The sequence below is a fragment of the Salmo trutta genome, chromosome 14 (assembly GCF_901001165.1).
Source record: "Salmo trutta chromosome 14, fSalTru1.1, whole genome shotgun sequence".
NCBI classification, from domain to species: domain Eukaryota; kingdom Metazoa; phylum Chordata; class Actinopteri; order Salmoniformes; family Salmonidae; genus Salmo; species Salmo trutta.
The window spans coordinates 84,627,057-84,639,489 of record NC_042970.1 but is presented as its reverse complement, the minus strand read 5'-3'; the positions used below and the strand labels follow the sequence as shown (position 1 = coordinate 84,639,489).

At 46.5% G+C, this 12,433-nt stretch overlaps 1 protein-coding gene and 1 long non-coding RNA gene across 2 annotated transcripts in view; one reads left to right on the top strand and one right to left on the bottom strand.

Annotated features, from left to right (window-relative positions):
* Positions 1 to 7,470: 7,470 nt before the first annotated feature.
* Positions 7,471 to 9,788, top strand: LOC115147736 (uncharacterized). Its single transcript, XR_003866474.1, has 3 exons — positions 7,471 to 7,589; positions 7,863 to 9,298; positions 9,773 to 9,788. It is a non-coding gene; the product is annotated as an uncharacterized LOC115147736 (long non-coding RNA).
* Positions 9,789 to 11,739: 1,951 nt separating this feature from the next.
* The window catches only part of LOC115147735 (lysophosphatidic acid receptor 2), a 29,566-nt gene continuing 28,872 nt past the window's right edge, over positions 11,740 to 12,433 (bottom strand). The window contains exon 7 of the mRNA XM_029690035.1: positions 11,740 to 12,060. Within this exon, the coding sequence (XP_029545895.1) occupies positions 11,962 to 12,060 (99 nt within the window). The 3' untranslated portion in view covers positions 11,740 to 11,961. The remainder of the gene's footprint in view (positions 12,061 to 12,433) is intronic.

The following is a 12,433-nucleotide window of genomic DNA, read 5'->3' as shown; positions in this document are numbered from 1 at the left end:
CAACATCTTTGAGGGCATTGCAAAACGTGGAAATCAAACATTGCTCAACGAGATCTATACAGAACTCTATAACACAGCTGGGGAATCCAACATTGCTCAATGAGATATATACAGAACTCTATATTACAGCTGGGGAATCCAACATTGCTTGACAAGATCTACACAGAGCTCTACATCACAGCTGGGGAGAGTGAAGGATGTTAATAAAGAGCATGAGGTTCGGCAGATTGAAGATACAGCTCAGACCAAAGCATTTCAAGACCATGCAATCACTGCAATGACATCTTCAAATCCATATTCCAACAAGAGGCACCCGTCAGAACTGTGCTGACGAAGGGTATCGCTGACATCGGAGAATCAGTCTCAGTGCAGAAGTTCATCCTTGACTGGGCAGAAGGAATAGCCAATCAGGATGTAGATTTTGTCTTCGCACTTCCATTTAGGGACTTGAATTTGATCAAAGATGACTGCAATCTATTGGATCTCCTGAGTGACTTCCACCCTGATGTAACAGATATGAAGGATGCAAAGAAGGTGGTCAGCGGTAAAGTCGTGTTCATCTTTGATGGCCTCGATGAAAGCCAACTTCCACTGTTTTTCCATAACAACAAGAGGTTGTCTAATGTAACCAAGACAACATCAGTGGACGTGCTGCTGACAAACCTCATCAAGGGGAATCTGAAAGACCCACAGAAAGAAGAATACTTCAAGAAGAGATTCAGTAATGATGAAAACCTGTCCAGCAAAATCATCTCACGCATGAAGACATCGAGGAGTCTCTTCATCATGTGTCACATTCCAGTCTTCTGTTGGATTACTGCCATGGTTCTTAGGAACATGTTCTGAAGAAGTCCCTAAAACTCTGACTGAGATGTACATTCGCTTCCTTCTCACTCTGACAAACATGAAGAACAAGAAGTTCACGAGAAAAATGAATCAGATCCTCGTAATCTGTCAGTCTGTTATCTGTCAGTCTATTATCCCCACATGCTCCAAGATGGAAACCATTGTCCCTGTACCTAAGAAAGCAAAGGTAATAGAACTAAATGACTATCGCCCGTTGCACTCAACTCTGTCATCGTGAAGTGCTTTGAGAGACTAGTCAAGGATCATATCACCTCCACATTACCTGCCACCCTAGACTCACTTCAATTTGCTTACCGCCCCATAGATCCACAGATGATGCAATCTCCACCACACTGCACACCTGGACAAGAGGAATACCTATGTAAGAATGCTGTTCATTGACTATAGCTCAGCATTCAACAACATAGTACCCTCCAAGCTCATCATCAAGCACGAGGCCATGGGTCTGAACCTCGCCCTGTGCAACTGGCTTCCTGACTGGTCGCCCTTAGGTGGTGAAAGAGGAAACAACACCTCCTCTTTGCTGATCCTCAACCCTGGGGCCCCACAAGGGTGTGTGCTCAGCCCTCTTCCGTACTCCCTGTTCACCCATCACTGAGTGGCCAAGCACGCCTCAAATTCAATCATCAAGTTTGCAGACAACACAACAGTAGTAGGCTTGATTACCAACAACGATGAGACAGCCTACAGGAAGGAGGTGAGGGCTCTGGGAGTGTGGTGCCAGGAACATAACATCTCACTCAACGTCAACAAAACTAAGCAAATGATCATGGACTTCAGGAAACAGCAGAAGGATCACCCCCCTATCCACATCAATGGGACCGCAGTGGAGAAGGTGGAAAGCTTCAAGTTCCTCGGCATACACATCACTGACAAACTGAAATGGTCCACCCACAGAGACACTGCGGTGAAGAAGGGGCAAGAGCGTCTCTTCAACCTCAGGAGGCTAAAGAAATTGTCTTAACACCTAAAACTCTCACAAACTTTTACAGATGCACATTTGAGAGCATCCCGTCGGGCTGTATCACCGCCTGGTACGGCAACTGCACCGCCCACAACCGCAAAGCTCTCCAGAGGGTGGTGCGGTCTGCCCAACGCATTACCGGGGGCAAACTTTCCACCCTCCTGAACACCTACAGCACCCGATGCCATAGGAAGGCCAAAAGGATCATCAAGGACATCAACCACCTGAGCCACTGCCTGTTCACCCCGCTATCATCCAGAAGGTGAGGTCAGTACAGGTGCATCAAAGCTGGGACCGAGAGACTGAAAAACACCTTCTATCTCAATGCCATCAGACTGTTAAACAGCCATCTCCAGCACATCAGAGGCTGCTGCCTATAGAGATAGATTAGGAATCACTGGCCACTTTAAGGAAATGAAACACTAGCCACTTTAATAATGTTTATGTATCTTGCATTACTCATCTCATATGTGTAAACTGTACTCTGTACTATTCTACGGTATCTTAGTCACTTTAATTGTGTGTAAATATTACATCACCCATTTCATATGTATATACTGTACTCTAGTCCAATGCCGCTCTGACATATGTATGTATATATTATTATCCATTCCTTACTTAGATTTACGTGCATTTTGGGTATATGTTGTGAAAGTTAGATATTACTTATCAGATATTACTGCACTGTCGGAGCTAGAAGCACAAGCATTTCGCAACACCTGGAATAACATCTGCTAAACACGTGTATGTGACCAATACATTGGATTTGATTTGTACCGATTATTCTGAAGCTTGGAAAACTAGCCTTCCAAAACTTGGAAAAGAGCAATCTGGTGTTTTCTGAAGACGATCTGATAGGGTGTGGCATTGATGTCAAAGAAGCCTTCTTACTCTCAGGGATGTTCACAGAGATCTTCAGAGAGGAGGACCCAATGTTTAGAACAAAGACATACAGCTTTGTGCATCTCACCATTCAAGAGTTCTTCGCTGCACTCTACGTTTCCTACGTTTATGTAAGTGAAAATGTCAACCTCGTTCATTTCAAGACATACGAGGTTACCGGTTCCTCTTGATGAGGAAGACATCCTCCCTCAACCTGAAGGTTCTCAGAGAACATTGTTTGACTTGCAGAGGAGTGCTGTGGACGAAGCGTTGAAGAGCGAGACCGGTCATCTCGACCTCTTCCTCCGCTTCCTTCTGGGCATCTCACTGGAGTCCAATCAGATCCTCTTGAAAAGCCTACAGCTCCAGACAGAGGGAGACACAGAGAGCATCCAGAAGACCATCCAGTACATCAAGGATAAGCTCTCACCTGGCAACTATGGCAACCAGGTTTTTTAGATGTTTTGAAGCAGTACTCCTCAGAGCAGTGTATCAATCTCCTTCTCTGTTTGATGGAGTTGAACAATAACTCGCCGGTGGAGGAAATTCAAAGTCGGACTGAGAGGAAGTTGACCCCTGGTCAGTGTTCAGCGCTGGCCTACATGCTGCTGATGTCAGAGGAGGCGCTGGGTGAATTTAACATGAGAAAATACAGTACAACACTAGAGGGTGGTAGGAGACTGGTCCGGTAGTTAGACACTGCAGGAAGGCTATGGAAGGTCAGTTGTTTTTTATCATCAGTTTGCTTTGGAAGCATTTCCAAGAATTCCATGATTACATACAAGCCAAGTCCAGGCCAATGTCTGCAAAGTAATAAGGCACCATTTTAAAACACAATTGAAGCAGAATAGTTTGTGGTAGGAGGGCTAATGTTGAAGTGTTCTATTACCTTGGAAGTGTTTTTTGTTTTCATTCACATGATTCTAATCTGATCTGTTTAAACTCACCTGTGAAGTAATTCTAAGTAAGTGAGGAAATTTAATCATAGAATTATATGCATAAATGATCCAATAATTTGTATTGGAAATTGCACATTTTTTGTTGGTATTCCTACGGTTTGTGGGATGCGTTCTCAAAGAGGACTGCTATGATACGTTTGGCTCATCTCTGGTGTCGGAGAACAGCCGTCTGACAGAGCTGGACCTCAGCTACAACAAACTGACAGACACCGGGGTGGAGAGGAAGTCCACTGGGCTTATGAGTCCACACTGTAAACTGAAGATACTGAGGTGGGATATTTATCACAAGTGTTTCGAATAATGTCAATCCATACAGCCCCTTCAATTCCATATTCTCTCACTCCAGACTTGTCCGTTGTGAGGTCACTTCCTGTGTCCCTTGCTCTAGCAGCCTCCCAGCTGGAGGAACTGCATCTGAGTTGCAACACCCTGGGCGACATGGGACTGAAGCGGCTCTTTGCTGGACTGGAGGATCCTCACTGTCAGATACAGAAACTGGGGTGACAAATTATGATAGTAAAACGCTGTTAAAAAATATGAATAAAATAAATGTATGTGTGTGGTATATATAGTTTTATTTTATATTCTGTATTCTTTGTATTAATTTGGGACCAAAATCTTATTTCAAACTTTCTCTCACTAACTCCATTCTCCAACTCTCTCCCTCGTTCTTCTCTTAGATTGAGGCAGTGTAATCTATCTGAGATATCCTGTGAGTCCCTGGACTCTGTCCTGTGTTCAAACTCAACCTTGAGAGAGCTGGACCTGAGAGACAACGACTTGGGGGATTCAGGAGTGGAGCGACTCTCTGCTGCACTGAGGGGACCCTCGCTGTGCCTTGCAGGTTTCTGGGTGAGAGTCTCACACAATGCCGTTGCAGTATAAATGTAATATTGAGTGCGAGTGTGTTTGAGTGTGTTTCACTCAATCCAATGCCAACTGCTCTCTGCAGGCTGTCTGGTCACAGAGGAGGGCTGTGCTTCTCTGGCTTCAGTTCTGAGGTCAAACCCCTCCCACCTGAGAGAACTGGACCTGAGCTTCAATCACCCAGGAGACTCCTGAGTGGAGCTGCTCTCTGCTAGACTGAAGAAACTCATGCAAATGGAAAATGTTGCTTCTGTTAACACCTCATTGCTCATTGGGCTTTCAAGACCCTATTTTATATAGTGAAATCATCAAGGTAGTCTCCACTGTAATCAGGTTCAATCGGCCCTACCTGACAAGTTAGTGTAGGAGGATGATCCACGTTGTAGACTGGAGGAAGTAGATTTCCCCACTTTGAATACCGCTGAACAAATGACAACAATGACTGGAAGAACTGTGTGAACAGCACAATGAAGTCTGTCTGTCTGTCTGTCTCTCAGTCTGTCTGTCTCTCAGTCTGTCTGTCTGTTTCTCTCTCAGTCTGTCTGTTCTTTTGCCTCTCCTATAGTTTGGAACATGGTGGAGAAAACAGTATCAAAACCAGGCATGAGAAAATGTGAGTCTGAATACAAATCTGATATAGAAGAATGTGAATATGATGTACAGGAACCTGTCCAGCCCCAACATGTTATTGCGCATTTGAATCACCATCAGTAACGACTTCCGCTACTCCCAGGATGTGCTCTGTACCCAGGGCCTGTCTGGAGGCTGTTTATACTGGCAGGTTGAGGGGACCGGCGCCTTTTCTATTGGGGTGACGTTCACAGAAAACAGTCCCAGGATGTGCTCTGTACCCAGGGCCTGTCTGGAGGCTGTTTATACTGGCAGGTTGAGGGGACCGGCGCCTTTTCTATTGGGGTGACGTTCACAGAAAACAGACCCAGGATGTGCTCTGTACCCAGGGCCTGTCTGGAGGCTGTTTATACTGGCAGGTTGAGGGGACCGGCGCCTTTTCTATTGGGGTGACGTTCACAGAAAACAGACCCAGGATGTGCTCTGTACCCAGGGCCTGTCTGGAAGCTGTTTATACTGGCAGGTTGAGTGGATCAAAGAACATCTTTTGATTATTATCTCTCCTGTTACGACGACAGCTGCAATTTTTCAAGCCAGATAAATAACATCCTCCTCAATGTGGCAATCTTCCCCACCTCCAAGTGTGGCGATCTTCCCCACCTCCAAGTGTGGCGATCTTCCCCACCTCCAAGTGTGGCGATCTTCCCCACCTCCAAGTGTGGCGATCTTCCCCACCTCCAAGTGTGGCGATCATCCCCACCTCCAAGTGTGGCGATCATCCCCACCTCCAAGTGTGGCGATCATCCCCACCTCCAAGTGTGGCGATCATCCCCACCTCCAAGTGTGGCGATCATCCCCATCCCCACCCCCACCTCTGTGTGTGGGGTGTTTCTGGCCGGCACTCTGTCCTTCTATGGTGTCTCCTCAGACATACTGACCCATCTGTACACGATACTCAACATGCCGTTTTTCACTGAGCCTAGATATCCAGCATTCAAGACTCCCAAAGTGGGAGAGTTTGGCTCTCTCAGAATACAAACCGTGTGATCCGATTCACAACCAGGGAGAGTTTGGCTCCGTCTGACTCACTATATTACCAAGTGCTAATCAGCCGGGCATAGAGGCTTGGCATATTGGCCGGGCATAGAGGCTGGGCCCAGAGGCTGAGTCATATTGGCCGGGCATAGAGGCTGGGCCTAGAGCCTGGGTATATTGGCCGGGCATAGAGGCTGGGCCTAGAGAATGGGTATATTGGCCGGGCATAGAGGCTAGGCCTAGAGGCTGGGCATATTGGCCGGGCCTAGAGACTGGGTATATTGGCCAGGCATAGAGGCTGGGCCTAGAGGCTGGGTATATTGGCCGGGCCTAGAGACTGGGTATATTGGCCGGGCATAGAGGCTGGGTATATTGGCCGGGCATAGAGATTGGGCCTAGAGGCTGGGTATATTGGCCGGGCAGAGAGCCTGGGCCTAGAGGCTGGGCATATTGGCCGGGCCTAGAGGCTGGGTATATTGGCCGGGCAGAGAGGCTGGGCCTAGAGGCTGGGCATATTGGCCGGGCCTAGAGGCTGGGTATATTGGCCGGGCAGAGAGGCTGGGCCTAGAGGCTGGGTATATTGGCCGGGCAGAGAGGCTGGGCATTGTACTGTGTGTGACCTTAATGTTGTTCTATTGTGTTGTCAGCCACTCCAAATAATAATATGATGATGCCAAGATGATTCAATAATGATGTATTACTGATATGAAGATGACGTAAATCAGGGATGGGCAACTGGCGGTGCTGCCCACCCTGGTCCATGTACTCTTATAACCTCTACCCGGCACAGTCAGAAGAGGACTGGCCACCCCTCAGAGCCTGGTTCCTCAGTAGGTTTCTTCCTAGGTTCCTTCCTAGGTTCCTTCCTAGTCACCTTGCTTCTGTTTGGGGTTTTTGGCTGGGTTTCTGTATAAGCACTTTGACATCTGTTGATGTAAAAAGGGATTTATAAATAAATGTGATTGATTGAAGAGAGGAAGGAGGGAGGAGAGTGATTCTATATCAGCAGGGATGGGCAAACTTTTGGGGGGGATTTCAGGGGGGGGGGGCTGATTTGTTTGTTGTTCGATTTGTTTGTGTAAAAAGGTCAGTTATTAAAATATACAGGTCCATCATCATTCCTCCATTCTTTCTATCTGGTTGAAGACGTTCAAGTGTGGCCAGGTGTTTTCTACCCCCCCTCTTTAGAATGCACACAAAGATGAACAGTCAGCTAGAATGCAGTGTAACCTGTCGAACCTGTCTGGTGATGACAACACTAAAGTTACTTAACAGCTTCTGATCAGTAATGTAACAGGTGGGTTAGAATCTGATCCTCGATCTGATCTTAGTCCTGACTCGGGGAAGAACAGGTGTGTTACTGTCATACAGCCTCCATTTTGACTGAGACACAGAGGAGACCTGAACACTTGACAGACAGCAGACTGACACGACACACAACTACAGTGAGTATATATGTTTGTGAGAGAGAGATGTTTTGAAAGTTTGTTTGTGGTGTTTGACTGTATGTTGGTTTTGTTTACCATGTCTAAGTGTATATGTCTTTCCCAATATTTGCTTGTGAATGTTTGTTTCATGTCCAAGTTCAGCTGTTTTTTGGTGTGTGTGTGTGTGTGTGTGTGTGTGTGTCTACGTGCAAATTAGTAGTCTCGCATTATGTCTGTTTTGGGTCATTTGAATTTAGTATTAATGAACCTTTTGCTATTATGTCATTCCAGATCAGTACACAAGAACCTCTGCTCTCTTCCTCCCCCTCCTCTCTTCCTGTCTGCTATGGGGGGCTCCTCTCCCCCTGTCTGCTATGGGGGGCTCCTCCTCTAAGAAGACTGTATTTGGGGGGAGTAAGAAGAAACAGGACTCAGTGTTGCCCTGGAGTGAACTGAAGGGGGCACTATCCAGTAAGAAACAGAAGAGAAGCATCATTCTTCCTACTCTGGACAAACTGTCAGTGGATAACCTGAAGAGGGAGGTCCTTACTCCCAATAATACGTTTTCAGTGGCCGGGAAGAGGAAGGAGTCGCTGTCAATCAAGAGGCTGTCATTGGGTAACTCTAGGAAGGAGTCCGTGTCACCGAAGAGTCTCTCTCTGGGTAAGAGGAAGAAAGGAGAACAGAAGATATTCTCTCTGCTTAATACCAAGAAGGAATCACCTCCACAATCCAAAAAGATATTCTCTCTGCTTAATATCAAGGAATCTCCACCACAATCCAAAAATATATTCTCTCTGGTTAACACCAAGAAGGAATCTCCACCACCAACCAAAAATATATTCTCTCTGGTTAATGTCAAGAAGGAATCTCCACCACCAACCAAAAAGATATTCTCTCTGATTAACATCAAGAAGGATTCAACTCCTCCACCACCAACCAAAAATATATTCTCTCTGGTTAATATCAAGAAGGAATCACCTCCCAAAGAGAGATTATCCCTGGCAAATGTTAACCCCTTACTTTAAACCTGACCTAGGCCCTGGACAGAGAGACAGAGGGATGGATGGACAGGCAGTCAGACAGACAAGCAGACAGGACAGAGAAAATCAGATGGACAGACAGAGACAGAGACACAGATGGACAGACAGAGACAGGTGGACAGAGTCGGCCGTCATTGTAAATAAGAATTTGTTATTCACTGACTTGCCTAGTTAAAAAATGTAAAGATGGACAGACACAGAGTGTTTAGCTTCTAGTTTGTGTCCTTATTCTCATTCCTTGCAGCATCATAAAGACAGATATGGTCAAGCGATGGCCGTACCCAGTGGCACGATGCCGCCAGGCATAACCAAGCGATCAGGCAGACAGACACAGATTAGGAATGTTTTCATTTTTCTGGCTTTATTTTCAGATGTTTTGGTACAAAAATAAAAATAAATCAGTAACAGATTTTTAAATGAAAGACAAAAAAAACAGTCTCTAAAATGTAGTATTTTTTTCATTTTGGGGGGGAAATTATTTTTTCATATGTGCTTATGATAATAATGCATATTATCAGGCATATCTAAATATTTAGAATATTCATAACCAGCATTTCCCTTTTTTAGTTTCTCAGTTAGAAACATTTTCCCTTTTCAGAGATGATTTCAGCCAGTAATGGTGAGAATAATCTCTCCTTTCTACTTAAAGGTGCACTCGTTCACTACAGAGTCAGAGAGAGACAGGTGGACTGAGTCAGAGAGAGAGAGAGAGAGAGACAGGTGGACTGAGTCAGAGAGAGAGAGAGAGACAGGTGGACTGAGTCAGAGAGAGAGAGAGACAGGTGGACTGAGTCAGAGAGAGAGAGAGACAGGTGGACTGAGTCAGAGAGAGAGAGAGACAGGTGGACTGAGTCAGAGAGAGAGAGAGACAGGTGGACTGAGTCAGAGAGAGAGAGAGACAGGTGGACTGAGTCAGAGAGAGAGACAGGTGGACTGAGTCAGCGAGAGAGACAGGTGGACTGAGTCAGCGAGAGAGAGACAGGTGGACTGAGTCAGAGGGGGACAGGTGGACTGAGTCAGAGAGAGAGACAGGTGGACTGAGTCAGAGAGAGAGACAGGTGGACTGAGTCAGAGAGAGAGACAGGTGGACTGAGTCAGAGAGAGAGACAGGTGGACTGAGTCAGAGAGAGAGACAGGTGGACTGAGTCAGAGAGAGAGACAGGTGGACAGACAGAAGTGTTGTAGGTTTTCTTTAATAGAAGCGGTTTCCATCATTTCTGAACATGAAAGTGATTGTGAGGTCACAGCAACAACCAGAACACATCAGTCTACAATACAGACTGGTCTATAGTCTATTCATTCATTCTCTAGACAGCTAAACAACTGGCTCTGACACCAGCTTGAAATACACTTCTTCATGTTACCATACTATAACTTGATTGATGACTTTACAAGGAATCTATATGTTAGGGGTCAAGGAAGGGTCAAGAGGAAGTGAAGGTTACTGTGAGAGAAATGAGTAAGGTGAACAGGAGGTCACTGATACACATGGAGAAAAAGTCACCGGATGAAAGAGGAGCTGCTGTCAGACGGCTCGAACGCCAAGACAACGAGGCAACATCGGGGCAGTAGTTCTGAGAAGGTACAACCTGATCTCCTCTTGACATATAAAGGCCTGTTTGATCATGTGTAAAATGTGCTTGCAGCGGAGGCATCCAGTGGGGGGAATAAACTTGGTTTGAGTTTTTTTCTAGTCGTCCGTTTGAGTTTTTACTCTTTTCAGAACCTAACAATACATTTAATAACAGTAAAATGTCTTTACAAATACCCCCCCTTCTTAAAACTCACCTAACATGTTGTGCAGTACACACACACACACACACACACACACCTCTCCAACCCCTGCACTAACACACACACACACACCTCTCCAACCCCTGCACTAACACACACACACCTCTCCAACCCCTGCACTAACACACACACACACCTCTCCAACCCCTGCACTAACACACACACACACACACACCTCTCCAACCCCTGCACTAACACACACACACACACACCTCTCCAACCCCTGCACTAACACACACACACACCTCTCCAACCCCTGCACTAACACACACACACACACACCTCTCCAACCCCTGCACTAACACACACACACACACACACACACACACACACACACACACCTCTCCAACCCCTGCACACACACACCCCTCTCCAACCCCTGCACACACACACACACCTCTCCAACCCCTGCACAAACACATACACCTCTCCAACCCCTGCACACACACACACACACCTCCAACCCCTGCACACACGCCTCTCCAACCCCTGCACACACACACACCTCCAACCCATGCACACACACTTCTCCAACCCCTGCACACACACCCCCACACCTCTCCAACCCCTGCACAAACACACACCCCCACACCTCTCCAACCCCTGCACAAACACACACCTCTCCAACCCCTGCACAAACACACACCTCTCCAACCCCTGCACAAACACACACCTCTCCAACCCCTGCACAAACACACACCTCTCCAACCCCTGCACAAACACACACCTCTCCAACCCCTGCACAAACACACACCTCTCCAACCCCTGCACAAACACACACCTCTCCAACCCCTGCACAAACACACACCTCTCCAACCCCTGCACAAACACACACACACACACACCTCTCCAACCCCTGCACAAACACACACCTCTCCAACCCCTGCACAAACACACACCTCTCCAACCCCTGCACAAACACACACACACACACCTCTCCAACCCCTGCACAAACACACCTCTCCAACCCCTGCACAAACACACACACCTCTCCAACCCCTGCACTAACACACACACACCTCTACAACCCCTGCACAAACACACACACCTCTCCAACCCCTGCACTAACACACACACACCTCTACAACCCCTGCACTAACACACCTCTCCCCCTCACTGTATACACTCAGCGCAGACTATTCCCGTAAGATCAACAACAAAAATGCATAAATAAAATGTCATATTAAAAATAAAAAGTCATAAATATACAGTTCTGATTGTAATGATGGCTTTTCTACTGAGCTGGCTGGTGAAATGAACAGGAGGTTAGGTAGACAACATGTCAACATCTCTGAGGAGTGGATATGGGACAATGCGAACAGAAAAGTCAGTGCGGTAACTGTAGTTATTGGTCATGTTTCTGTAACATACAGTATCATCAGTCATACAAACATTTTACATCAATACAACTAAAAATCACATCTATACAATAAAAATATTTAGCATGATTCAGAAATTCCCCCCAAAATAATCACACAATGTGTGTGTGTGTGTGTGTGTGTGTGTGTGTGTGTGTGTGTGTGTGTGTGTGTGTGTGTGTGTGTGTGTGTGCGTCAGCTCTCTGTGGACGTCACCATGTCCTCTGTTCCCTTCAGGATGAGAGGAGCTCCCCTGGTCTTCTCCTCCAGCTCCGCATCACGATTGTTAGACGGCTGGAGAGGGAATGAGAGGCAGGATGAAGGGGATTAGGTGGAGGATGAGGAGAGAGGGAATGAAAGGAGAAAGAGAGGGAGTTAGTAAGGTTCAGCGATTGGAGAGAGGGAGAGAGACAGATGAAGAAACAGAGAGAAATACAGTGTGGTGTCTTTCACAGAGTTAGGTGTTCAGTAGCTTCATCAATGCTTCTCTCTCTGACAAGCACAGCAATAAACTGGAACACAGCACGTACAGATATCATCCCTGCTTCTCTCTCTGACAAGCACAGCAATAAACTGGAACACAGCACGTACAGATATCATCCCTGCTTCTCTCTCTGACAAGCACAGCAATAAACTGGAACACAGCACGTACAGATATCATCCCTGC